Here is a 27,380-nt window from a genome sequence, read left to right as displayed (position 1 = left end):
GCAGAATGCGGGGTCTGGGGTGCCCCGCAGCCTCCGATTTACAGGATAATCACGGGCTCAGTCCCGGAGCCGAGCTCTCAGGCGACCATCGCCATCGGCGCCCAAGCCCGTGACATCACTGATGACATCTCAAATGACATCACTGATGACATCACTGATGACAACATCCAGTGACTGTATGTTTCTGTAAAGTTAAAATATGTCTTACATATTGAAGAATGAGTGGATGTATAAGTGTCTGGATAAAGGATTTAGTAGGTGCATGACTGACTGTATGAGTGAGTGATTAAATGTGTCTCACTGAGTGCATGGGTTAGTGACTAATCTGTCTTAATTTGTGCATCATTATGTCTGTTGTTCTGTAAACTGTTGCATGTGTTGATAAGTAGCTATATGAGTAACTATATGGGTTATTGATTGGTTGCCCAAGTATTTGTATGGGAGACTGAGTGTGTGTGTGGGTGGCTGGGAGGTGTATGACTCTGTGCATAGATTTGTGAGCAATTGATTCACTAGATGTATGGTTTCAAAAGTGCATGTGGAAACAGCTGTATGGGCGGTTGACTGTGTGCATGAGTGTATTGGTGAGTGAATGGATATCTCAGTGCTACATGTCAAAGTAAGTACATATGTAAAACACAGTACATGTGAGAGTTGACATATATAAATAACTGTGCTTAAGAGCCAGTGAATGTGTGAGTGGCTGTATGGATCATTGTGAACTTGTATCAGGGATTGTATAAGAGAGTAAATATGTGTTAGTATATGTTTGAATAAGTAAAGTTTGTATAACTGTATAGTTGAGGAAATGGAGGTGTGATTGATTCTTTGCATGACTGACTAGGTGTGTGAGTAACTCCATGGATGAGTGACAGTCTGTGAGTGTCTGTTTACACTGATTGTATCTAAGGTTATATTAGAGTCTGCAGAGGTTCATCGTATTATCACATGAATGATATCATCAGTGATGTGATCAGTAATGTCAAATGAGATGTCATTAGTGATGTCATCAGTGATGTCATTTGAGATGTCATCAGTGATGTCATTTGAGATGTCATCAGTGATGTCATCAGTGATGTCACTGACCATGTCATGAATGATGTAATATGTGACATCATCAGCAGTGGATTGCGGGTGCGCGATATATAGTTAGTGCAACTAACTATATATGGAATTTCAATGGTTTTGTGTGAGTAAAATAAGGTTTTGTAAATGCGAATTCCTAACTATATATGGTCTATAACCTATGGTTTTTTCAGTGAATATATATATATATATATATATATATATATATATATATATATATATATATATTTAACTTTATTTTCATTTTGCATACAAACATTAATCCCATTAACCATTACATTAAGCAACTGGAAGAGACAAGTGGCAGCATGACATTGACAGCATAATGAGAAATTTCCTAGTTACCACAAAGGAAAGTTTCAATTCTATTAAGGAGGCGGAGGCGAGGATTTTGCTAGTCCTTTCTCCATTTTATTGGACAGCAAGTTAGAAGTAAAGAAAAAACATTACATCCAGGACTACCCAAACCAACATGGCAGCGGTAGCCCTGGTAACCCAACATCCAATCAGAGTCCACAAGTTCGTATATATGGAATCCCATCTGTTAGTCCTTCCTCTTTCGTGGAAGCTGCCGCAGGGAAGAAGTCATCCAACCACTAGTCCGTCTTTTGATCGGAGCCTAGGGAAGAGAAAATATAATAATATCTCGTCCAGTACAATGTCGAAGAATTCAAGAACATTGCAATGGAGTAACCAAACTAAATGCAGATAGTATTTAATCAACATTGCACAGCTTATCAATGAAAAACATTTAAATTCAGAAAAAAGGTATACTCCCTTAGACGAAGTTACAAATCATAGTCCAGTTACGGGAGGGCAGGCTCGATAAGCCTGGGTGGGAAAATCCTCGCCTCCGCCTCCTTAATAGAATTGAAACTTTCCTTTGTGGTAACTAGGAAATTTCTCATTCTATGTCAGGGGGCGGAGGCGAGGATTTTGCTTGTTCAAAGCCTACTCACCACCAACGAAGCAGCCTCATGGATTGGCTTAAAGTAGAACTTTTTGAAAGTCGAATCTGATGACCAATCCGCTGCGTTCATGATATCCTCCAGGCGTCCACCTACCTGAATAGCCTTGGAAGCCATTGCACCTCTAGTGGAATGAGCCCCAAAGTCAGTGACGCTAATTCCAGCTTCAGACATTATCCACCTGACCCATCTGGCAATGGTGGGAGATGATACTGCCTTGAATGGTTTCTTAACCGCTATAAGCAATTGTCTTTCGCCCGGAGGGCGGAGCTCAAGAGTAACATCCTCATATGTCTTAAGGCAACGAACAACACAGAGCTTTGGCGAATCTGGGAAAGCCGGGTAGGATACTGACCTGGTATTACATTTAGTTCTCCTTGAAACAGTAAATGTAACCCCTTCTGGGGTAAAAACCCTGGCTGACACGTCCAGTGCCCGAACATCTGAAGCACGTTTACATGAAATCAAGCAGAGGAGAATCGCTAGTTTGGCCGAAAGCTCCTTGCGGGAAAGGAATTGATTATCCTGCCAGGATTTGAGAAAATTTAAAACCACATTAACATCCCACAAACCTGAATAACGAGGTTCTGGGGGGCGCGAAAGACGAATACCTTTAAGGAGTTTACAAACCCAAGGGTGTTCACCAACTGGCGAGCCATCAACCAGGGCATGCCCAGCCGAAATTGCCGACCTGAAAGAATTAATGGTGCTATACGCCAATTTCTTTTTGAAAAGATCAGCGAGGAAGTTGATCACGTCGGTGACAGAGGAGCCCACGGGATCCAGGTGTTTTCCCACACACCAACGAACCCATCTGTTCCATGCTGATCTATACCGCTTAGTGGTGTTAGGAGCCCAGGCTCCTCGAATGAGGAGCTCAGCGTCTCTCGAAAGCGAGTCGCACGACCAACGTCCCCTGAAATCCTCCATGCCATGAGACGTAGATGGCCCTGGAGAACCAGCGGATGCGGGAGACCCAATGGATCCGACAGAATGTGGTCGAACGACGGAAGCCGAAGAGGCTTGTCCCAAGAAAGTTCCAAAAGAGAAGGGAACCAGCATTGAGCTCTCCAGATTGGCGTGATCAGGATCAGAGAAGCTTTCTGCCTGCGGACTTGAGCCGCCACCCTTTGAATGAAAAGGAAGGGGGGAAATGCATAAGCTGGAAACAGGGACCAGTCCTGAAGGAAGGCATCCACTGCTTCCGCCCCCGGATCCGGTTTCCAGCTGTAGAAGCGGGGAAGCTGGGCGTTCCATCTGGACGCAAATAAGTCCATTATTGGAAGACCCCAAAGGTCCGAAATTCTCTGAAATACTGGAGGATCCAGTCTCCAGTCGCTGGCATCTCGGAAATTCCTGGACTGCCAGTCCGCAACCGTGTTCAGATCGCCTGGGAGATACTCCGCTGTGACAGAGATCTGGCGAAGAAGGCAATAGTTCCAAAAATCTTTCGCAAGGTCCGCTAGAACCTTGGAGTGCGTGCCTCCCAACCGATTGATGTATCTGACCGCCGTTGTGTTGTCCATCCGAAGAAGTACACAACACGAAACTTTGGTCGAGGTGAAGGAGCGGATTGCGAACGAGCCCGCAAGGAGCTCTAGACAGTTGATATGGAGGTGAAGTTCCTCCTCCGTCCATCTGCCGCCCACCGAGAGGGGGCCGCAACGGGCACCCCAGCCCTGGCGACTGGCGTCTGACTCGATCACCAGGTCCGGACGGGATCCGAAAATCGCCTTCCCGTTCCAGGCATCCATGTGATCTAACCACCAGAGGAGTTCCGATCGGGCTTCCAGATTCAAGGAGATCAGTTCCGAATAAGTAAGACCCTTGCGGAGGTGAAATGCCTTCAGTCTCTGAAGAGCCCTGTAATGGAGAGGGCCTGGAAAAATGGCCTGGATCGATGAGGAGAGTAAGCCCACAATCCTGGCTAGTTGGCGGAGGGATACTCGATCCCGCCGGAGAACCTTGCGAATCTCCTTCTTGATCTTGGAGATCTTTTCGGAAGGAAGGTGAAGAGTCGCATCCGTAGTTATGATCAGAAAGCCAAGGAAAGTCATTTCCTGTCGGGGGAAGAGGTCCGACTTCTGGGCATTGATGATGAAACCCAGAGATTGAAGGAGGGTTATAGTGACCTGAAGCTGATGAAGAAGGAGATCCCTGGACTGACACATTAAAAGAATGTCGTCCAGGTAAACAATCAGACGAATCCCTAAGGTCCGGAGATGTTCTACCACCGGGCGTAGGAGTTTGGTAAAGCACCAAGGAGCTGAGGAAAGACCAAAGGGAAGCGTAAGAAATTCGTAAACCTGATTCCTCCACAGAAACTGAAGGAATCGACGATGAGGAGGGAAGATTGGAACCGAAAGATAAGCATCTTTCAGGTCCAAGCGAACCAGCCAATCGTTCTGTAACAAAAGGTCCCTCAGAAGATGGATGCCCTCCATCTTGAAGTGTCTGTAAACCAACCACTCGTTGAATGAGCGGAGGTTGATTACTGGTCTGAACCCCTTGCCTTTCTTTTCCACCAGGAAGATGTTGCTGAGGAAACCGTTTGGATGAAGCGCCGAGGGGATAATGGCGCCTTTTTGTAACATCGCCCGAACCTCTAAGTCGACAAGTACTTGGTCTGAGACAGAAAAAACTAGAGGACGAGGACGAGAAAGCTGAACAGGGGAACCGTAAAATTCGATGTGAAACCCCTGAACCGTCTCCAGCACCCAAGGATCTGAAGTTAATGACGCCCAGGCTTGGGGGAACAACGCTAACCTTCCCCCCATTTGAACCAGAGATATGAGCCGAAATCTTACCATTAAATCCTCTGGAGTTGGACTGGAAACCACCACGTCCTTTGCCTTGGCCTCTGCCTCCTCTGGAAGGGTAAAAGGTACCCTGTCGTCCATCATTCCAGCCGTTATTTCGCTTGTACTGGCCTCTATTGGGGCCTTGCTGGACCTGACGGCCGGAAGAGCGACCCCTGCCTCTCCCGGCCCCGCCAAAAACCTTTCTGGGGAAGAATTTTTTCATCGAAGCCTGAGCCTTGTCCAGAGCCGAAAAAGTTGCCACAAACTTCCCCAACTCCTTAACAAAGGGGTCACCAAACAAAGCACCCTGTGCAACAGGACCTGCCTCCGAAGACGACAACTCCCCTAATTTCGGGTCAATCTTAAGCAGTAAAGAACGCCGCCGTTCTGCAGAAAGAGCGCAATTGGCATTGCCAAGAAGGCACATTGCCCGCTGCGACCAACCAGCAACGTCATCAACAGACATCGGTAAACCCGACTCCTTAGAACGCTGGGCCGCCTCAATAATTTTTGTGAGAGGGCCTACAATATCTAGGAGTTTATCCTGACAGGCCTTCCATGACCTATCAATACCCTTTTTGGGGTCCTTCACATATTTTGCAAAGAAGGTACACAACTTGGGGTCAATCTCAGGGGTGCATGCCACTCGAAAGGGAAGGGAAGGGCGGGGGCACTCCGAGCGCAGACGGAGACGGACATCCTGAGGCAAAGGCTGTCGAAGCTTAGCTGCGACATAATCAGCAGTAGACTGCTCAGGAAACCACTCCGATGACCTAGGTCTTACAATAGTTGATGGGTCAAACATATTAGGAGGGGCAAGATCACCCTCCGTAAGGCTAGGAGCACTGGGCTTAGGGCGCCAGTACCTGCTCACGTCAGAAAAATCCACTGAGGAAGCATCCTCATCCTCATCAACGTATTCGTCCTCCTCATCATCTCCCTCAATGGGGAACCCTTCCTCCGGGTCAAGGTCCTGGGTGGCAAAACCACCAGTCTCACCGGGTGAGTCTTCCTCCCGGTAGGGTGCGCTTCTAAGCGTGCGCGCACTCTTACGGAACACTTCAGATAACTTACTGAAGCCCTCCAGGTGCCCCGCGTCACGCTTCCTGGCCGTACGTGGTAGAGCACACGGAACACCACTGGGCCCTGCCCCACTGTCCCCAAAAACACCATTATCATTTTTAAACACATGGGCTGACAGTCTATTAACACTGTCCTGCAGAGGTGCCAGCGCTTGGGCTATCGCCGAAGAGAGAAGCCTGTCAACCTCTGCAGGAGGGTGTAAAGGGGTCAGTTGTGGCTGAACATTAGGAGCCACTACTTCAACAGTTGAAGGACCGGACTGCATATTAGCAGAGAAACTGGTACCCATACACAAACACCCCAACTAATTACAAGGGGAAGTCCCTTCACACAGGTACCAGGCAGGTAAATACAATAGAAAAACCTGAAATCAAAATTCTGACAGAAAATAAATAATTTTAAAAAATTCCAGTCAGAAAAGTACTTCTTGCCGTCTAAAACGGCGTCCGTGTGAAGGAAGAGGCTGAAAACAAACAGAAGCGCAGTGCCTCAGCGCGTTTCCACTCGAGCGCGAAGAGCGCTGAGGAGAACAGCTGATCGGCGTCAAAAGCCGACACCAAGATCGCGCACGCGCGAAGAAATGAACGCTCGGGCTGAAAGCCTACCGCGTTATACAAACACAGCCTACAAACAGGCAGAGTCAAATTCAAACAGTCGCTAAAGAATAAAGCTGTCTAACAATCACACAAAATCTGCCACGACAAAGATATGAGGAGCGTGACTTATCTTGCCGAGGCAGCAATGGAGAAAGAGGAAGGACTAACAGATGGGATTCCATATATACGAACTTGTGGACTCTGATTGGATGTTGGGTTACCAGGGCTACCGCTGCCATGTTGGTTTGGGTAGTCCTGGATGTAATGTTTTTTCTTTACTTCTAACTTGCTGTCCAATAAAATGGAGAAAGGACTAGCAAAATCCTCGCCTCCGCCCCCTGACATAGAATTACAATCATTCTGCTTTGTATATTAAGGAGGTATTAAATTATCCTTCACTTTGTTTCTTATGCATTGTATTCAGACAACCAGGGGTTATATTGTACTGTGAGACATTATGTGACAATCACTGTCCGAGTTATGCCCCAAACGTTTCCTCTTGCTAAGTCAGCCGATCCCCTCTCTGTTCTGTATCTTTCGCCTCAGTCTGGCGAGCAAGGCATGCCTTGAATGAGTCCCAAATATCTCTTGGTTTACAGTGTGTGGGTATAAGAGCATTAACCTTTTCTGACTGTGTGTTGCAATAGGACAAATCAGCGCACTATTCCTTTGTCGGTGTAGGCTCCCTTATCCATCGCAAAGCAACTCTACGCTTTGCAATCAGGATACCCAGAGCAAGTAGCTTGCACAAGCTTTTGGGGAATTCCTTAACATCGCCCAACAAAGCCTCCAAAGGGGTCAACTTCACTCTCACCCGTAATATCTTGCAACGCAGCATGTACAGCCTCCAAAAACCTCCTGAATACCGGGGCAGTCCCATGCAAGATGTTTGAAGTTTGCTGCCGCTGTCCCCGCATCTTATGCATCTGTCATCTTCTCTAAGTCCGCACATATATGTGTGCCAAGGTGTAGTACACCCTTTGTAGGAATTTAAAATGTATGAAACGGTGTCTTCCATTTTGTGATTTAGACTTTGTGCCTGCGCAGTAATATGTCCACTGTTTTTCTGTAATGTCTAACGCTAGTTCTGCACGCCATTCTTGCAAGGCTTTCATGTTTCAGGGGCTGATGCCGACATTGGAAAGGGTATACAGAATCGAGATCACATGTTGCGTGGATTGAGCTTGTAATAAATATATTAAGGGACTACATTTCCGAGGTTCTTGCATTTCCTCCCCCCAATGTTGCGCACAGTGCATGCCTGGTGCAGATAAAAATAGTATTTTGCAATAATGGGGGCAGCCAGTGAGTCGGTTTGTAGCATATCCCATTGCCTAACCACTCCTTCATTAAAGCAATCACTTACAGTGGCGATACCCAGAGACTACATAGCTAAAATAAATTCTCTCTCCTGTCTCATTGGCAACCATCCACACAGTTCTAGCGGCAATTTGGGGGAGTAAAGATCCCTGCATGTTGGCGGCCCTCCAGAGCAGGCTTCTTGCGCACACAACTGGGTCTATGGTGTGATAGTGCCTATGTGGTGACCCGAGTAAATATGGTGGGAGAGGTCCACTGTTTCCCTTTCAATATGCTGTTGTGGGCTCTCCTGGCCTCCATGTAGCCAGTGATATGCATGCATCTGCTGCACCGTGCCATAGTACAGCTTGAAGTCTGGGGCACTCAGCCCCCCACTGAGTAGGGTCTGGTCAATGTTTCCCACTGCACCCACGCTTGTTCCCCAGCCCAAGCGAGTCGAATCAAAATAGAACGTAGTTTGTGGAAGAATGATTTTGGCAATAAAATAGGCATATTGGGAAATGAGAACAGGAACCGTGGGAGTACTATCATTTTCATGAGCGAGATTCGCCCCAATAATGACAATGGCAGCCGAATCCATTTGTCAACGGGTTCCAAAAGCTTCTGTATTGCCCTGCCATAGTTTTCTCGTACCACCACTTCAGGGTCAGTGTGTAGCTGCACGCCCAGGTATCTAGTTGGCTCTGGTGTCCACTGTATAGGGTCAGTGCTCTCAACTGGGAGGGTTTTGGGTGTCTGGGGGAATGCAATGGATTTTCTCCAGTTGATGCGTAAGCCCGAGTGTTGTCCAAATCGATCAACCTCTTGCAAGATTGGTGATAAATTCCGCACCGGCTCTTTGACGTATAAAAGTGTGTCATCTGCATATGCTGTAATTATTAAGTTATACTGTGGGAAGCGTATCCGAGGTTGCCCGTGGTATTAACGTAGTGCACACGCAAGGGGCTCAGCAGTTGGCGCATGCACCAGGGGTGACAGAGTGTACCCCTGCCTTCTTCCCAGTGTAATTAGTATTGGATCTGAGAGGTGTCTATTCACGCGCACATGCGCTACTGGCTTCTCGTACAAGACATCCACCAATTTAGTGAAAATCTCACCCTTCCGTTTCAACTCTGCCCTCAAGAAGCGCCACTCAATTGAATTGAAAGCCTTCTCAGCATCGAGAAAAATTGCCGCAGATCGTAGCTCTGGGTCGAGACTGGCAATCGTGCCAAAGAAGGTATGCAGGTTACTTGTTAATGAGCGGGTGGGCACAAATCCAGATTGCTTAGGGGCTACTACCATTGGGCGTAAGGGGGCGAGGCGAGCCAATTCACTAGGATTTTAGCAAATGATTTGGTGTCCGTATTCAGCAACGAGAGTGGCCTGTAAGAGGAACATTGCTGTGGGGTTTGTCTTTCTTTAATAGGGTGATCAAGGTAGCTTCTCTCATGCTGGGGAGTCATTATGCCATCTGTCGCCGTCTCCTCAAATACATTTACCAAATGAGGGAGTAGCTGATCCTGATAGGCTTTGTAAAATGCTACAGTCAGCCCATCGGACCGAGGGGCCTTATTGTTGGGCATGGTTTTTAGAGTGCGGTAATCTCGGTGGGGCGCAAAGGCACCATTAAATGTTCTCCATGAGAGCTTAACATCCACGTCATGGCTATGTATGATAGATATTCCTCATCCGATTCCTCTGACTCAAATGGATGCAAAGTGTAAAGCTCCGTATAGGTGGAGTGGAATCTCGCCACTATCTGTGCCGCACCAGTTAGTTTCTGACCAAACGAGTAGGATCAGCCAGCGTAGCGCTCTGTCTCTCCCTCTCTCCATATATTCTTGCGGTAGCATATTTCCCCAGATGTACCACCTCAGCTTAAGCATCTTTGTTATATTCGTTTATCTTGGACCTGATCTGTGCCAGCACCTGGGGGGAGTTGTCTGCAACAGCCTGCCGCTCCAAATCCGATAAATCGGCCTCATCCTCTGTAACCTTCATCTGATGGAGCGAAGCACCCCCTGCGTGTTTTGATATGACATCGCCCCTAATATAGACTTTCAAAGTTTCCCATATGGTGGCCATCTTGGTGTCGCTGCCAAGGTTGTTACGCCACATATGGACAACGACGCGCGCTGAGAGCCCCACTCATGGGCTCTCTGGGGGGCGGGAACTGCAGGACAATCTCCGGGCCATGGAGGCTCCTACTCAGAGAGTCTTCACAGGCGGGGCTCCTGACAGCCTGAGGCCCAGTGCTTTAGCTTCACCCGGTCCCTCTCCGGGGACACAGGACATTGCTGAGGAGCCCACGAGGCTCCAGATGGCTTCCCCGGCGGTGGGTGGGACTTCCTATCCCTGCTCCGCCCAACGTCAGGCAGCTTTCCCTGCCTTCCGGGTCGGACAGAATCTAGTCGCAGCAGTGATTTCCTTCGCTCGGTAAAGTGCGGGGTGGGCACTCGCTTTAGATAGAAGTGATTGCGGGGTTGGCACCGCTCGTTACACCATAAGCGGGGTGGGCACCCGCCAACACCTTGGCAATGCGGGTGAGCAATTGAAAAACAGAAGAGGGGCCCTGAATCTAATGTTTAATGAAAAGGAGGGGAACAGGTTCTCCGGCAGACATTTGTCCGGCGCGAACCCTCCAACTAATTTACTCCTCTTGTCCTGAACCCCCCATCACCTTCCTTAACAGCTCTTTAGCGCAGGGAGTAGTGACCCCTATGCTAAAATCAGCCACCATAGTGCCCATCCTAAAGAAGCCTGGCACGGACCCATCCATCTCAGCCAACTACCGCCCCATTTCCCTGCTGCCATATTTGGGCAAGGTGCTGGAGCGCTATGTCACCTCGGTACTCGGCACCCACGTAGAGGCTAATGGGGGATTGGCTTCCCGCCAGGCTGGTTTTCGACCTAGGCACTCGACTGAATCAGTCGTGGTATCAGTCCTGGACAACCTCAGGATGGGTATGGATCACAACAAACACCAGGCGCTGGTGCTCCTCGATCTCTCCGCCGCATTTGACACGGTAGACCATACCATCTTATTGTCCTGTGTCAAGGCGGCTGGAATTGAGGGATCAGCCCTGGTGTGGCTTTCCTCCTTCCTGAGGGACCGCAATGAGGCGGTCCGGCTTGGAGACTTCACAACCACCCCACTCCCCGTCACGTGTGGTGTTCCCCAGGGTTCTTCCTTGTCCCCCTTACTATTTAATCTTTACATCTTTCCCCTCATCTTCGCTCTTCAGCAGCTGGAGGTCACCGTGTATAATTACGCGGATGACCTCCAGCTCATCTTTGACCTTTCCTCTTCTTCTCTCTCTGTCTCCAGCTTCCAGCACACCATGACATTCATTAGGGACTGGATGAACCATAACCATCTCAAGCTAAATCCGGACAAAACCGAGTTGGTTCTTACCGGAGGTCCGTCCAGTCCCTGGAACTCTTTCTTCTGGCCCCCCACCCTTGGTCCCGCCCCCACTCCTTCTACCACGGTCAAAACACTGGGGGTTAAAATGAATAATCAGCTCACCCTCCACTCTCAAATCAGCTCTGTAGTTTCCTCCTGCTTCCTCACCCTCCGAACTATCCGCTCTGTTGCTCGTTTTTTCTCCCCCCAGGCACTCAAAATGATCATGGCCGCCCTAGTGATATCACGGCTGGACTATGCCAACGCTCTCTACAACGGCATACCAGCATACAGCCTAAGGAGACTACAGCTGGTCCAAAACCAAGCCGCCCGACTGGTTTTTGGCCTCCCGCGCTATCATCACTCCACACCCCTCCTTAGGGAGCTCCACTGGCTCCCAGTCAAGGAGCGTTCTCTATTCAAAACTGCCTGTATGGTTTTCCAGGCTCGTCAAGGCACCGCCCCGCCTTCATCTCCTCATTAATAAAAGAATACGTTCCCCCCAGAGAACTCCGTTCCTCCACAAAGTCCCTCCTCCAAATCCCACGTTTCAGACGTAAAAAGTGGGGTGGGTCCAACTTTTCGACCTTGGCCCCCACTTTCTGGAACTCCCTCCCAGACCACCTTCGCGCGGCTACCCATTATGTATCCTTCCGTAAGGAACTCAAAACGTTTCTTTTTAAACAGGCATTTCCTTTGTAACCCTCCGTCCCCGGCTCTACCCCCGGGTCCACCTTTGTCTCTGTAGCCAATCCCCTCCACTAGCGCCAAGAAACCGTTCGGTGCACGCTGCGCTTTATAAATGTTTTAAATTAGAAATTAGAAATTAAATTAGAACAACCCGCCAGGGCGAGAATACTAAAGAGAAAAACATGAAAAGGGTGTTACCTAAGTACCAGGAGAACAAATTTCTATTTTCACATTCAGCTAGCCCACACAACCACAACAGAAATACATTTGTTCAAAAGATTTTTAATTTTATTTTTTATATATATATATATATATATATTATATCGTTTTCATAGAAAAATAATTTCATTTAGACAGTGTAATAACATCTGAGAAACATTTCGTAATCATATACAAAGCTACAGTATAAAAACTAGGACACACAATAATAATTCAAGAAGGCACAAAGTACATTCACTCATCCACTCAAACACACCTTTTGTACCATCAGATACATACACAAACATTCACATACATATCACCACACACAAAAAAGCGCCGACGCGCGTTTCGGACAAGTGCCAATACAGGCTTCCTTCATCAGGGCGCACTTGGAATAGAACATACAGACACAATGAATGTCGTCTGACACAAGGTCCTGGGAAGCAGTCCTAGTAACAGCAAGGGTGGATTTTCAAAGGGCCCTCAAGAGTGGGACCACTGTGAGGTTTCAGATAATAAGCAGGAAAATAGCCGCATCAACATAGATAGCAATCCAGTAAATGAATAAACTTGCTAGGCAGTCAGGATCCGGAACATCAAAATTTGGAAGGCTTGTTGAGGATCCGGAGAGAGCTCAGGGAGGGAGCTGAAGTACCCAATGCGGGTCAAGTAGGAAATGAAGCAGTCATGAGTCTAAAGGATAGGCTCTTAAATGTTCCGACTATGCCTGATGACAAAACTCCAGGAGGCCAAAGTTACAGATGGGAGGCCAGGATACAATATTAGGCAAACCTTTGGAAAACGGTCGGCGTCATTCCTCTGAGATCGGGGAAGTATCACCGAAGTGAACGGACTCGGGTCACAGCTTCAGAGAAATGAAAGGCGGTGAGCCTTAGATGACGGGAAGACAAGCATGGTCCGGACACGATGACAAAGGCGGCGAGACTCTTTCTCCCTGCGGCGGCAAAATTCGCCGATCAGCGGGATGAGCAACCGCATTCCGAAATATGCAAAACAGCGGGGGGCTCCTGCTTCGCTGGGCAGGAATGCAGGAGAATCCCCACGTCGGGATTCCCTCCATACCGGCGGCCGCGCTCTTTCAGCAGAACACCACCCGAGCGCTCTCAAGGCACTTAAAGTCCCAAAGTCCTTGTAGAGGTAAAGGGGGCAATTCAAAATACAGCGCTAGAAGCCATCAAGTCTTCAGCAGGCAGGAACAACAAGTCCTTGGGGCTGGAGACACCCAAGCAGAGTGCAGCCAGGCGGGCCAGCACGCAGGGACCCCCAAGAAGCTGCTGCTGGGTCCCACGGCGGTTCCTCCTGGCAGAGTGTTCCCACGCCCCCCCTCCCCCTCCCCTCCCCCTCCCAGCACAAGTAAGCACAGAACAGCTTAATTTCATGGGGTCACAGCCCCTACATTTATACCACATTTTCCTTGGTCTGCAGGACATGGCTTTTGAGGAACCAGATGCAACTGGTTTAGGGGATATTTGGATCACTCTGTTGACAGGGCTCCTCTTCCCAATTGATAGGTGGGGGCCCGTCATTAGACACACCACAGGGGGACGGAGCCAGCATTCACTAGGGCAGGCACCATCCTATTCAGGGACCAGGGACTTCTCCTCCCACCTACTCCAAATGCAGATGTCCCATTCAGCCTAGCGCTGACTTACCTTGCCCCTCCTGGAGCCACACACACCTCACCAGCCCCTGTCACTCAAAAGCTAGACCTGCAATTCACATCAGGCAGGCAGACACATAGCACACAGAAATGCCAACTTCTAAATCTGCGCACACCGTTGCGTAGCATTTATTATCACTATTCCAAACATACCAAACTTGACCAAGCTGCGCCTCTCATATCAGGGACTACCACTGAAACACTTATGAAGGAATCCCCAATGCATTCCTATGGGAGGGCAGCCCCACAGTAGTGAGAAACCAAAATGGCTGTTTGTAGGACATGTCATACACTTAAGGTACCTGTCCTATCTTTTTCCTAAAATGCACCCTGCCCATTGGGCTAGCCAGGGCCTACCTTAGGGGTGTCTGACATGTAGTAAAAGGGGGTCATCGACATGGCACACTGTTTAGGTGCCACTGTGCGCACAGGCCGTGCAATGGCAGAGGCCTGAGATAGTTTTGAAAGGCTACTTTTGGTGGGTGGTGCAATCAGCGCTGCAAGCCCACCAGTAAGATTCAATTTACCAGCCCTGGGTATGAGATACCACTTTACAAGGGACTGACAGGTAAATTAAATAGGCCAAACAGGTGTAGACCAAGCTTATCATCTTTATCACAGAGAGCACACACACTTTACACTGGACAGCAGTGCTGAAGTGCCCAGAGGCCTAAAACCACCAACACCATGTCAGCAAAAAGTCTAGAAGAAAGGCAAAAAGTTTAGAGATGACCCTGCAAAAAAGGGCAAAGTCCAACAGACCCTAGGCTGAAAATCATCTATTTTTAGCTGCAATTGACTGGGGAGTGATCTGAATATGTACAAGGCAGGGGTTCGCAATTTGTTATGAATGGCATTAAGTCACAGGAAACCAGCCAGTAGTCAATGCACGTATGTACGTCGTGTACCGATGCGTAACATGTATATTCCCTTCCCGCTGGTGCGCAGTGACTCCTTACATCCACCAAATCATCAGCTTTCAGCAATTGCTGCAATAACCCTACTGCCGATGAGGGAGAGCTCAAAGGGCCTTTGGAGCGATTGAGCTCTGGGGATTATACACAATTGAAATTGCCCCCATCTCCCCCCCATATGGTGGGCATTCTATGTAGGGATCAATAGAATTGGGGATTATCATAATTAGGACAACACACTCCCACTATTCGCATCACTAGATTTCCTTTGCAGCAGTGGACTATAACCTACTGTGTCCCTGTCAACTGCTTGTATTTTAATATTGGCCCCCTGTCGAACCCTTATCAGGATTCCAGGTGCGTGCGTGGTGAAGCCGGCTGCTACGCAGATTCCCTTCATCCTCCTCTGTGTTAACAGCCCTGCGTTAGGTGCCAAATGGGTTTCCTACAGCACTGCCACTTCTATGTGATGTCTGAGCAAATATAAAACCACCTTACTGATTTTTCTCTGATCATTTAACCCCCCTAATGTTCCAGGTTAGGAAGCTTATAATGCGGTCCCCCTTCTTGGTCGTTTGGTCATGCCCCCTCCACATTTCTGAAACTTAAAATACCTTTTGCAGTGAGTGTGTCTGCCTAAAGAAAAAACATTCAGTAACATCCGTGCTGCTGCTACAATTCAATGCATGTTCTTTTGACCCCCCCAACATTTGACATGGCGACATACCCCCTCCCTCTTTCTCTAGATCTCTAGTTTCCCCCCAAAAAAATATCCCTGTGTAATACACCCAAGGACGATGGATGCCCAACCAACTGTGTTGAACTCATACATTCCTACAACTATTCTATTAGGTAGCATGTCTATCCATGGTTACAACTATTTGGCGAAAAGCCTAACTTATTATTTGATTACTGGATAGCAAAACACCAGCGTCGTATTGTGTAATCTATTCAAGATAAGGCCATCATTTGCTAACAATGTTGTGTCCCATTGTCATTGTTGCTGCTGTTTGAGCGCCTTACCCGCAGCTGGAAATGTATCAGTCATTTTGATTGAGGTACCTCGTAGGGTTAGTGTTCTTGGGTGCCTTGGTTAGTGTGTGGTTGTTGACCTGTGCTTTGTTGTAGTCCTTTAAGTGCTTGTGGAGTGTTGCTGGTGTTTGTGTATACCTGCACCTCACCGTTTAGTTTAAATTACAAGCGAGCTGGGTAGAGCATAGCGTATTCAATATTAAGCTCGCTGACATTTTGTTTGTGGGGGGAAGTCTGGATACAACGATAGCATGGAGCCCTCATGTTTCAGGTTCGGTTTTCGCACGCTCTCTGTAATCAAACATCCATGTTGCGATAATTGAGTATGCGGGCTATGATAGGGCACGGAGGAGCCCCGGTGGGGGGTGGGGGGCGGGACTAGGGTCCAATGAGCTATGAGCCTGTTCAACTATAAATATTGAAGAGAAGGCTCCACGACCGAGGACTGTGACCAGAAGATTCTCCACATACAGTTCCATATTGCCCGTTGGGGTGGATTCATTCAAACCAACAATTTGTAGGTTATTGTGCCTTGAGCACGCCTACATGTCATCAGCTTTAACCTGTAGTGCCTCCACACGTTTTCCCATCTGCTTTTGCGATTGAGGTTTCAACGTTCTGGCCTTCAATCGCTGTGACTCTCCTCTTCACCATGTCCATTCTCTTGCCGTGCTTGTCCAGCCTCTCCAACATGCGTTCCATTCGATAAGATGGAGAGTATCTTTTGCCGTCTATTGTGGAAAGGCTCTGTTATATGGCCTCTAGTATATGGTGCAAATCTCCTCCAGGCTCAATCTCTGAAGCGCACTGCTCCCTGTGGTCTGTATCAGCGCCATCCTCTCTCAATCTGGTCGATTTTCGCTGGTCAAATTGCAATTTGGATTGGGTTTTTTCTGGCTTCCCCATTGCCCCGTGGTGTTGCGCAGCTTTTTGGGTTAAGAGAACACCGCGTTATGTGCAGCAGAAAACTCTGACATGCGGAGCAACAGCGATAGTCCCCCGCCAAGAGCGTCCTGTGAGGGTACAGCCACATCCAGCCGCACTGCAGTTATTGAATTGTTGACAGATGTTTAGCACTACAACGGTTAGTCTCCAGGAGATGGTATCATGTGCCCTCCAATAGGCCCCACCTCTGCTACCGGGCCAAGTCCACTATCGGCGCTGTGTATGCGCCGAACCAGGATTTGCCGGTACTGCTACGCTGCCAGTACCTAGTGTCGTCCGCTACACCGTTTTGCCACCATCTATAACTATGGATTACGCAAATATTAAGAGGATTGTAGCGATGTCGTGAGGAGCAATATTACATTGCAGCCATCATGAGGCCAGGTAAGCTCCGCCCCAAACATTTAATATTTAAATTGAATCTTTGTGTTTTTACTTGTTATTGGGAAGGTAATTCAGTTAGTTAAATTTTAGAGTACTTTTGACACACTCCTGAATCAGTTGGAAAGGGAGATTACTTTGTTCCAACCATTTTGACTGTGCGATTTGAGGGGGTAGTATGCAGAGGGTGAGCACTCTAATTGGGCTGTCAGATGACCTCATCAACAATCCCTATCCACCATTTAAAAAGATGGGTTGATGCGTGGATGCACAGCTGGTGTGCCAAAGGTAAGCCTGTTTGCCTGGATGTCTCCTGGAGCCAGGGACTATGCCTGTTTGGACATACAAGTCTTTCACTACACCTCCCCCCCCTCCCAGTTGAACCCTTTGTGCTCCGTTCTCCTACAGACTGTTGTAAGTCAATGGACCTGTGGTAGTGAGAATATTTGTAAGGACTGCGGCTATTCCATCACACCGTTAAATATTTCTGACCAAAAGGAGAGAGGGAACTTCTGCATGATTAGTCTAAATTGTCGCTCCTTAGTTGGCCATCATTTTGAGATCTTTGACTCGTTCAGTGTATTCAACGCCGCGAGCCTTGCGTGTTACTCTCTAAGCCCCTGACGAAGGGTTATTCTTTTAACCCGAAATGCATTGGGCATGAAGTAATGCTTAGTAATGATTTATCCACAAATATGGAATAATGAAAATATTTGAAAATGAACTAAAATAAAAATAAAAATACATGATGATTTCAAGATGTATCTGATTGGCTTTATTGAAAGAAGACGATAAAGTGATATTCAAATGAGTGAAGAAACCCCCTGGTTTCATGTCAAATGAGCGCGTCCTTAGTGATTTGTACATCACACATTCTTCGAATTCTTAAAAATTAGCCATAGGGGAGGCCATCCCTGAGTGCTCTAGGATGGGCGCTTTTGTAGTGGAGTAGTGTGTTGCGTTCTGTCGGCTTCCTGTATAGGATGGTATAGAGTCCGCCCTCATATGTTTTGACATTGACCTCTAGATAGTTTATCTGAGTATTGCTAGAGCTGTAGGTAAACTTAAGGTCTGGTTGGCAGTTGTTGAGCCAAGTGCAGAAGACCTCTAGTTCAGTTGTGTTACTTCACCAAATCATGAACACATCGTCGATGTTGCAATGCCAGCTTTTAATTTTGCTACGATTTGGATTGACCTGGTTCAATGTTGTCCACAAATAGTATAGCAAAATTGGGGGCAAAAACTGCCCCTAACTATGTACTTTTGCACCGTTTGTTGAATTTTTCATTGATCATCAAGTAATTTTTCATCAAGGCTATCTCAAGAAGGGAGATAATGAATTCAGTGGGGACTTTATGCTGTCTGGGTCTGTTGTCGATATGGGTCTCAATCACTCTGGTGCCTCTATCCTGTGGAATGTTGGTATAAAGGGACTCAATGTCCAATGTGACCAAGAGTTCACATGTGGGGTCAAATTTTTCTTGTTCCACCAAGGTACTGAAGTGTGTCGTGTCCTTGACATACGCTATGGTGTCTTGTACCAAGTCATGTATAAAGAAATCCACATAAATTCCTAGTGACTCCAGAATGGAGCTACACCCTGAAAGGAAAGGTCTGCCTGGAGGATTATCAAGGCTTTTATGAACTTTGGGTAGTGTGTATAGCACTGGTGTCCTTGGGTTTTGTTTATTGAGGTACAGGAATTCGTTATGACTAAGGTAGCCTAGGTCTCCAGCTGCCTTAGGGGTTGTCTGGATCAGATTTTTAATCTCCACAAGCGGGTTGTGTCTCAGTAGTTCGTAGCGGGTTGTGTTGCCAAGTTGGCGCATGATCTCATTGTCATATGTGGTTTTGTCCTGAATGGTGATCCCACCACCTTTGTCACAGGGCTTTATGATGATGTGGTCTACATTTTTCAGTTTGTTGAGACTCTTCTTCTCTTCTAGGGTAATGTTGTACGGGATGAAGTTATGCTGGTTTTTTAGGTTCTCTAGGTCTTTAAGGACTACGTTTTCCAAAGAAATTACTTCTGGTAGTAGACTACCTGTGGGTGGATTACAGGTAGATTTAGGGTGAAGTCCAGTGGTGTCATAGTTAGGTGGTGATTCCTTATGGAGAAAGAATGATTTTAATCTTATTTTCCTAAAGAATTGAAATATGTCTGTATGTTGAACCAGTCAGGTTTTTCGGTGAGGACATAGGATAGTCCTTAGCTCAGTAAGGAGATTTCAGTGGAGGAGAGTTGGTGACTGGAGAGGTTGAAAATGGGGATCGGTTCCTTGATTCACTTCGCCCTCAGGCTCCGAGAATCGGCTCCTCGACCACCACGGTCAGGTTCACCACGGAACCCTCTAACTAAGACCCCCCACTTAAGTGCACAACTGGTACTTGCCGCATAAGTGCTGCGGCATTCCTCTACTTTGGACCAATTAGTGTACCCTCCTGCACCCGGCGCGTAGTCAGCCTGCTACCACAGCTGGTCCTAAGTGTTGAAATTCACGCAGGCCAACTATTGCTGAGTCGGAGTACATTCGTTCTCTTAGATTAGTAATGGAAACTGCACAGGCTTCAGCATCATGTCTCCAAGTCTTTTCTGGCCTCAGCATTAGGCTTTTAGATGATTGTGATGTCTGTGCATTATGCTGCCCACCCTGATTAGTACCTCTTGGCTTCACCATAATTATTCCTTTTTTCTCTCATCACCAATTCTGTTTATATGGTGTTGTCCCCCTTAACCAGGGCCATGACTTAGCCATATGCAATTCACTGTCTATTCCTTAGTTGGTCCCCATTAATGGTGTAACTACTACACAGACTATGCTAATTTAATATTGTCCTTATACTCGGGACACATGGTTACTCCGATATATTTCTCTTCATCTATAGATTCTACTTGCTCACACTACCGTCCTGATGATGATCTTTATTTAACAAGATCGAAACGCTGTCGACCTCATAAACATTGTAATTAAATAACCTGGAGTTCTGTAGTGTGTTTTCAATGCGATGTAAAGCTTTTAATGTCACCTAGCACTTTCACTTCACACACTTACACTTTTTCGTGTGAGCACTAGAACTATTATTGCTGCATTTTGAATGACAATCCATGTATGCTGCTAATAAATGTTATGTCACTTCGTTCTTTGTGTCCCTTCATACATTGCTTATTGAGTCCTGCCTGGACTCCCTTCAATAATGTTCTTGTAGATTAATACAGCACCTAATATTAGTATCCTAGGCTACAAGAGGACCCGCGAGGTCTTCCCCAGACCACTGTTCCTTTTAAATAATAATCTTTCGATAACCTGTTTAGACCACCACCTTCTTGATACATCTCTGAACAGCTTTAGGCCGGTTCATATTTCAGAAGCTGCCTTGCTCAAGGGGACTGAAGAACTCTGGTAGCTAGTTGATGAGTGAGGTTTGGTGGTGCCAAGTTTGGTAGCTCTTTCTAATGCACCATCTCTCATGAAGTGCCGCTGGATAGACTTATGGTACTGGGGTATACGGGGTAAGGCCTTTGACTGCTTTAACTTTCCTTTCCTAAAGGATAGCTCCTTTCAGGTAATTTCTCCACGTTTCATCTCCTCTGAAAGGCAGTTGAAGTTTGGGGCTCCCCAGGGCTTTCTTTGCTTTGAGTCCTACCCTATTTAAAATTCATGTTCGGCCTCTGGCAGAAATTGTGAGATCTTTTGGGTTATCGCTAGAATCGTACACTGCTGAGGAAGGGAAAGGCCCGCTAATTGCAGGGACTTTTTTCTGCTGTGACGGAATGGATGCATGTAAATTGTTAGAACCTTAATAAACAATAAACAGAAATTCTGGTCCTCAGTAAACACTCTAGAATGGGGCATACTTTTGTGCCCTAAAATGCAGGGCCAACCCCCTGAAGCTAAACCTACAGTTAACAACTTGGGAGCTTGGGTGGATAACAAATTCCCTTTCAAACCACAAAATACAACCCTGACATCCTGATGCTTTGGCTTAGCAAGAAGCTTGAGAAAGATCTTGGGCCTCTTAGCTCATCAGGGCAAAAGTTGATCATTCAGTTGTTGATTATCTCACAACTGGATTATTGCAATACCTTTTATCATGGCGCTACTGGCTGCTTTGAAAGATACTGCAGATCATCCAGAATGCAGCAGCCAGTGTGCTATGCCAGACACCAAGAGCTTACTTTGCTTCTCAGCAACTCTGACCTTTACACTGGCTCCCAGTGGAGAAGTGCATTTGATTTAGGGCTCAATGCATGGGTTCACTGAATCTTCAATAAGACAGCTGCACCTAGTCTTTATCCCTTGCTTCATTTCTACCACCCGACGTAAGTGTTAGCTTTCTGCAGATCACTACCTAGCTGTGAATTCCACGCTTCAAGCTGGTTAGACAAAGACGTAGGTCATTCTGTTTCTTGGCACCTAGGTTCTGCAATGAACTCCCCATTCACCTTAGTAATGTATCTAATCATTTCAGTTTTAGAAAAGGGCTAAAAACTTGGTTGTGATAGCCAGAACTTGTTTCTTGACTAATGCATCAGGCAGGCTGGGAAGCCCTTGTCTGGGCAGCAATATGCTATATAACTGCCTAGAACAGATGAGGTTGTATATTGTTTTGGCTACTCACATTTTGTATATTTGCAATGTCATGACTGTTTCATAGTTGCCTTGCTGGAAAGTTTAAGGAGAATTTTATGTAGAGGATGAGGTCTCCTGGCACAATACAATAGCCCTGAGTTTATTAATGTGACCAGATAATGTTAAAGGCTATAGACCTGAATCTATTATTGCAAAAAGTTACGTCAAATGCCATAGGGTTGTTCTGTTTTAGACCTGATGTATTATGGGTAAAAAACATATATTGAAGCCAATATGCATTTATGGGTAGGTTATAGTAATGCTGTGTGTTAAAAACTGTAGACAGGTATTTGTCTTTCTGATTTAAAATAGTAGGCAAGGGTTTTGGTGTTGGCAAGGGTTTTGGTGTTGGTTATCTCCTCAGGCAAATACCAGTGGAAGGAGATATTTATATTGTTGGAATCCTTATTATGTAACACTGTATGTGGGATTGTACATTGTTTCACAACTATCATTTTGTACATACTAACAATTTGATGGTTGCCTAGTGGGAAAACCCGTGCTCAATGAAAGGGGTTGGGTATCTTAACCACTTAACTGCTGGGCATCCCCCTGAGCCCTTTTTTGGTTATTTGGGGGTACTTCGCGCTTAGACCCCTGTAACATTTTATACACATAAGATATCCACATCAAATTTGCGACCTTTTCTTCCAACATCTTGAACATTCTAAAGGTAGCCAGGGTTTATGGATCCCCCTGTAGGAAACCCAGAAATTAACCAAAATACAGCTAAAGTTTGGGCTTTTGGTGATAAATTGGAAAAAAGTGCTGAAGAAGAAAGCGTCTGTTCCCCCCCCCCCAGCAAATGGTATTAATAAAACGTTTGCAGTGATGAAATCACCATCTTCCCAACTATCAGAAGCAGGCAGACCTTTGTTTTAAAAACAACCCAACATTTTCCACACTGTTTTGGCATTTTAGTGGGCCGTAGCCTAATGTTTCTATTTTGTGTGCTTTCAACCTCCTTTCAGTTAGTGCTAGAAATTGATGTAAAACCAAATTCCACCCACCCCACATTCACCAAAGTCTTTCTATAAAATTGGTACTTTCCTTATTTGGGTAGGCCTAGAGCCTGCGACAGGAAACGGGCCAAAGCGCAACGTGGACACAACACATTTTTACTGTGAAAACTGATCCATTTTTTGCAAAGTGCCTAGCTGTGCATTTTGAACCCTAGCTCAGCCAGCACCCAGGGAAACCTAGCAAACCTATACATTTTAAAAAACTTGACACCCAGGGGAATCCTGGATGGTGTGACTTGTGTGGCTCTCACCATGTTCTGTTAACAAGAATCCCTTGCAAACCTCAAACTTTAGAGAAAAAGAACCCCACTCATTTTCCTCACATTTCTGTGATGGAAAGTTCTGGAATCTGCGTGGATCAACAAAATTCCACCCACCCCACATTCTCCTAAGTCTCTCGATAAAAATGGTACCTCACTTGTGTGGATGGGCCAAGTGCCTGCATCTGAAAAGGGCCCAACATGTATTGAGGAGACAAACCAATTACATATCACAAAACAACCTGGCTTTGCAAGGGGGGGGGGGGCAACCTGGGTTTTGCCCCCAGGCTCAGCGTCCATCTAGGGAAACCTACCAAACCCACACATTTCTGCAAGTTAGACACCTGGGGAGTCCAGGACGGTATGGCTTGGTTAGACCCCCCACATTTTCGTACCCAGAATCCCTTGCAAACCTTAAATTTAGCTGGAAAAAATCAAATTTTTCACAAATTTCTGCATGGGAAAGTTGTGGGATCACCGGGTTGACACAAATTTCCTACCACCCAGCGTTCCCCCTATAACAATGGTACCTCACTCGTGTGGGTGGGCCAAGTGCCCACGACAGGCAAGGGCCCAAAACATATTGTGGAGACATCTAAATTACTCATCACTAAACAACCGTGTTTTGCAAGTGGGGCACCTGGATTTCTGATCCCCCAGCTACCCATATTGACAAAGAAAAGGTCTTACCAAAGGCCATTAAACCGCCACAAATATAAATCGGAAACTAATGTTTTTAAGCTAATACACCACTTACAGTGGTTGTCTTTAGCACCCCCAGAAAGGCTGGCGTCAAAGCAGAAATTCTTATCAAGGGATATAAATATCGAGGGGGGGGCGCAGCCGGCAGCCGATGCAAATGGCTGCCGCCTAAAGGAGCTCCGCTCCTCCAAAAACGCCAGCGAAAATCCGAGACATTATCCGTATACCCAACCATGAAAACAACGGCGGGGATAGTGTCGGAACCCCGAGGATCAAGTCCTGCTGCCCGCGACGCTGTCACCTAACGTATCTGCGGCGCTAGATAGAGTGCCAGAGGTGCGGCCTGCATGCCACGCAGCGGCCAAGACTTCCATTCGGATGCAACCCTCGGCAAATGCGGAGGGCGATCGGCAGAGCTTAGGTGCAGGAAGACGGGGTCCACCACAGCCTAGATCGCACCTAGGGACCCATGAAAGGGTCTGTCAACGGGAGCGTCTCAACGTACGCTCCATGTAGTCCCATTGCAAATTAATAAAGGAGCTAAGCATGCTTTGCCTGGCTATGCCTGAAGAGACTGGGTGCCCATAGAGGAAGGCAACAGCTATTGCTGGGATTAGCATTGGAGGGAAAGTGTCCACTGGGCAGCATAGCCCCTCGCACACGCAAGAATCAACGAAAGGCTGCAAATATAAAGTAGTAGTGTGCAGAGGATCCACCCATGTAGCATAGAAGCAGACCATTCTCTACAACTGTGACACAGTGGTGCCACACCAGTGGCCGGTAATCACCTGGTGGTGTAAAGTTGCAATCAATATAGCCTGACAGCTAGACAGGGCCCATTGTGACCGCTTACCAGAGTCAGTAGATTCAGCCTGGCTGGACTGGGATAAGCCGGAACATCGGCTGTGTGCAACGCTGGGGAGGCCGTGCTGTACCCACTACCGCTACCTGGCAGGAAACGCGACAGGCCGCGTGCAGGCTTGCACTGGCAGGCGGCGGAGACTACTGCCGGCCGACACATCAACACTAAAGTCCAGCACTACGACACACGGAACAATGGGGGAACGCGGCCAGCGAGTGACGCAGCAGAATAAACCCAACAAATATGCCTACTCCAAACCTACCACAGCCCTACAGGATACAGCACCCATCGAAGAGGCGGAAAAAGGCCCTGAGACCGGGAAGGAGGGAACGCTGCAAGACATAATGATGATGCTCAATAAAGTGCACTCCGCTTTGGAATCCTGTATCCTGCATTCAGAAAACTCAGCTCGCGCATCACAGATGTAGAAATATCGACAGCTGCGCTCATTGTAGACACTCCTTCCCTGAAGAAATGTGTAGCGCGCTTGGAAATGGAACATAAGATCATGGCGGCTAAGCTGAATGGTTATGAAGGTCGCTCTCGTCGAAACAACGTACGAATAATCGGTGTGCCTGAGGGAACAGGAGGCCCTGCAATGGGCCTATTCGTGGAAGAACTGATAAAAATTCACCTGCAGCCTATTGGCCTCTCTAACTATTTTTAAGTAGAACGGGCCCACCGTGTCCCAGGGGGGTCGACCCAAACCCGGTGCACCCCCTAGGCCCATGTTGGAGCGTATTTTTAACTTCCCCGACAGAGACCTGATTCTGCAGATGACGAGCAGCACCTCCGCTGCAGTATCAGCAAAGTACAATCTCCTTCTTTCTGGACTATATGGCTGCGGTAGCCAAACAACGGCACAGCTTCATCGCCGTCAAGCAGGACCTCAGACAACGGGAACTAAAATACTCAATGCTCTTTGCTGCGAAATTGAGAGTAGAGGCAGACGGTAAAGCATGGTTTTTCTCAACCCCAGACGAGGTTCAGGACTGGCTAGAGGGATGGCGTCTGTCTCGCAGCTTCGTAAACCAGGATGGAACACCAACCGTAACCAGCCGAGTCCGCACTCCATAGAATCGGAAGAAAGGTCAGCCGAGACGACGAACCATGGTAATGAGATATGACCCAAACACAGAACAAACGTACAGAAGAAGCAAGGTTTGGATGTATGATGTAACAACGCGGACTTTTACTCCGCATACTGTTACAACGCAGTTTTTACAACGCGGGTCATGTAACAACGCAGGTATTTACAACGCATTTTTTTACAACGCAGGTACCTTTACAACGCGGACCATTACAACGTAAGTATTGGTAAGTATATATTAATTAGAATAATATAATAGTAACTTAATTTTAAAAGTATAATTTAATGTAATTTTAAATAATTTAATTTCCGTAAATTAATTTTAATGTAAATAAATGTTACTTTATTTTTACCCTGTACCCCTGTACCCCAAAAACTCAAAACTGACCCACAACCCCAAAAATAATGCAAAGTAATTTAATTTAATTTATTTGCTAATAAATAATTTAAATTATAATTGAATTTAATTTATTTTTACCCTTTACCCTAAAACCCAAAACTGACCCTGAACCCTAAAAATACCCCTTTACCCTAAAACCCAAAACTGACCCTGAACCCTAAAAATACCCCTTTACCCTAAAACCCAAAACTGACCCTGAACCCTAAAAATACCCCTTTACCCCAAAACCCAAAACTGACCCTGAACCCTAAAAATACCCCTTTACCCCAAAACCCAAAACTGACCCTGAACCCTAAAAATACCCCTTTACCCTAAAACCCAAAACTGACCCTGAACCCTAAAAATACCCCTTTACCCTAAAACCCAAAACTGACCCTGAACCCTAAAAATACCCCTTTACCCCAAAACCCAAAACTGACCCTGAACCCTAAAAATACCCCTTTACCCCAAAACCCAAAACTGACCCTGAACCCTAAAAATACCCCTTTACCCTAAAACCCAAAACTGACCCTGAACCCTAAAAATACCCCTTTACCCTAAAACCCAAAACTGACCCTGAACCCTAAAAATACCCCTTTACCCCTTTACCCCAAAACCCAAAACTGACCCTGAACCCTAAAAATACCCCTTTACCCTAAAACCCAAAACTGACCCTGAACCCTAAAAATACCCCTTTACCCTAAAACCCAAAACTGACCCTGAACCCTAAAAATACCCCTTTACCCTAAAACCCAAAACTGACCCTGAACCCTAAAAATACCCCTTTACCCTAAAACCCAAAACTGACCCTGAACCCTAAAAATACCCCTTAACCCTAAAACCCAAAACTGACCCTAACCCCTAAAAATACCCCTTAACCCCAAACATATAACATTTAAAATATAACCATATACTTACCAATACTTACGTTGTAATGGTATGCGTTGTAAGGGTACCTGCGTTGTAAAAAAATGCGTTTTAAAAACATGAGTTGTAACAGTATCCGCGTTGTAATGGATGCGTTGTAAAAGTAGTGCGTTGTAAAAAATGCGTTGAAACAGGTGCACACCCAAGGTTTCCTCCCTTTCCAAGAAAAAGACATAACTTTCCTGACACTGATCCCGGCACTCGAGATGGATAGGATGGCCCACTTCGTGACCCGGCAAACATGCACAGCAGTACCCTGCGTCAGGAACGGAAATTATGGGAACTACTGACTGTGTTTGTCCCTGATTGGCGGCGCATCGGCCACAGTGGGAATGACTCTTCCAGTGACTTTCGAAGTGGTACATTGGGTTTCAGGTGGCATTGCGGGGGACAATGGAGGAGCTCTCTTCCCCCCCCCTAC

The 27,380-nt window shown here is 46.7% G+C and overlaps 2 protein-coding genes across 2 annotated transcripts in view; one reads left to right on the top strand and one right to left on the bottom strand.

Moving 5' to 3' along the window:
• ZSWIM8 (zinc finger SWIM-type containing 8) overlaps positions 1-27,380 on the top strand; it is a 2,802,584-nt gene that overhangs the window by 17,237 nt on the left and 2,757,967 nt on the right. The window lies entirely within an intron of this gene.
• Positions 1,613-6,227, bottom strand: LOC147711433 (uncharacterized). The gene is made up of 2 exons (XM_086922152.1): positions 4,862-6,227; positions 1,613-1,705 (listed from the first exon to the last, which is right to left on the bottom strand). Exons 1-2 carry the CDS (start codon positions 6,225-6,227, stop codon positions 1,683-1,685), a joined length of 1,389 nt encoding a protein of 462 aa, XP_086778278.1. The 3' UTR covers positions 1,613-1,682.

The sequence above is a fragment of the Lissotriton vulgaris genome, chromosome 5 (genome assembly GCF_964263255.1).
Source record: "Lissotriton vulgaris chromosome 5, aLisVul1.2, whole genome shotgun sequence".
NCBI lineage: Eukaryota > Metazoa > Chordata > Amphibia > Caudata > Salamandridae > Lissotriton > Lissotriton vulgaris.
This window is presented reverse-complemented; position numbering and strand designations above follow the sequence as displayed.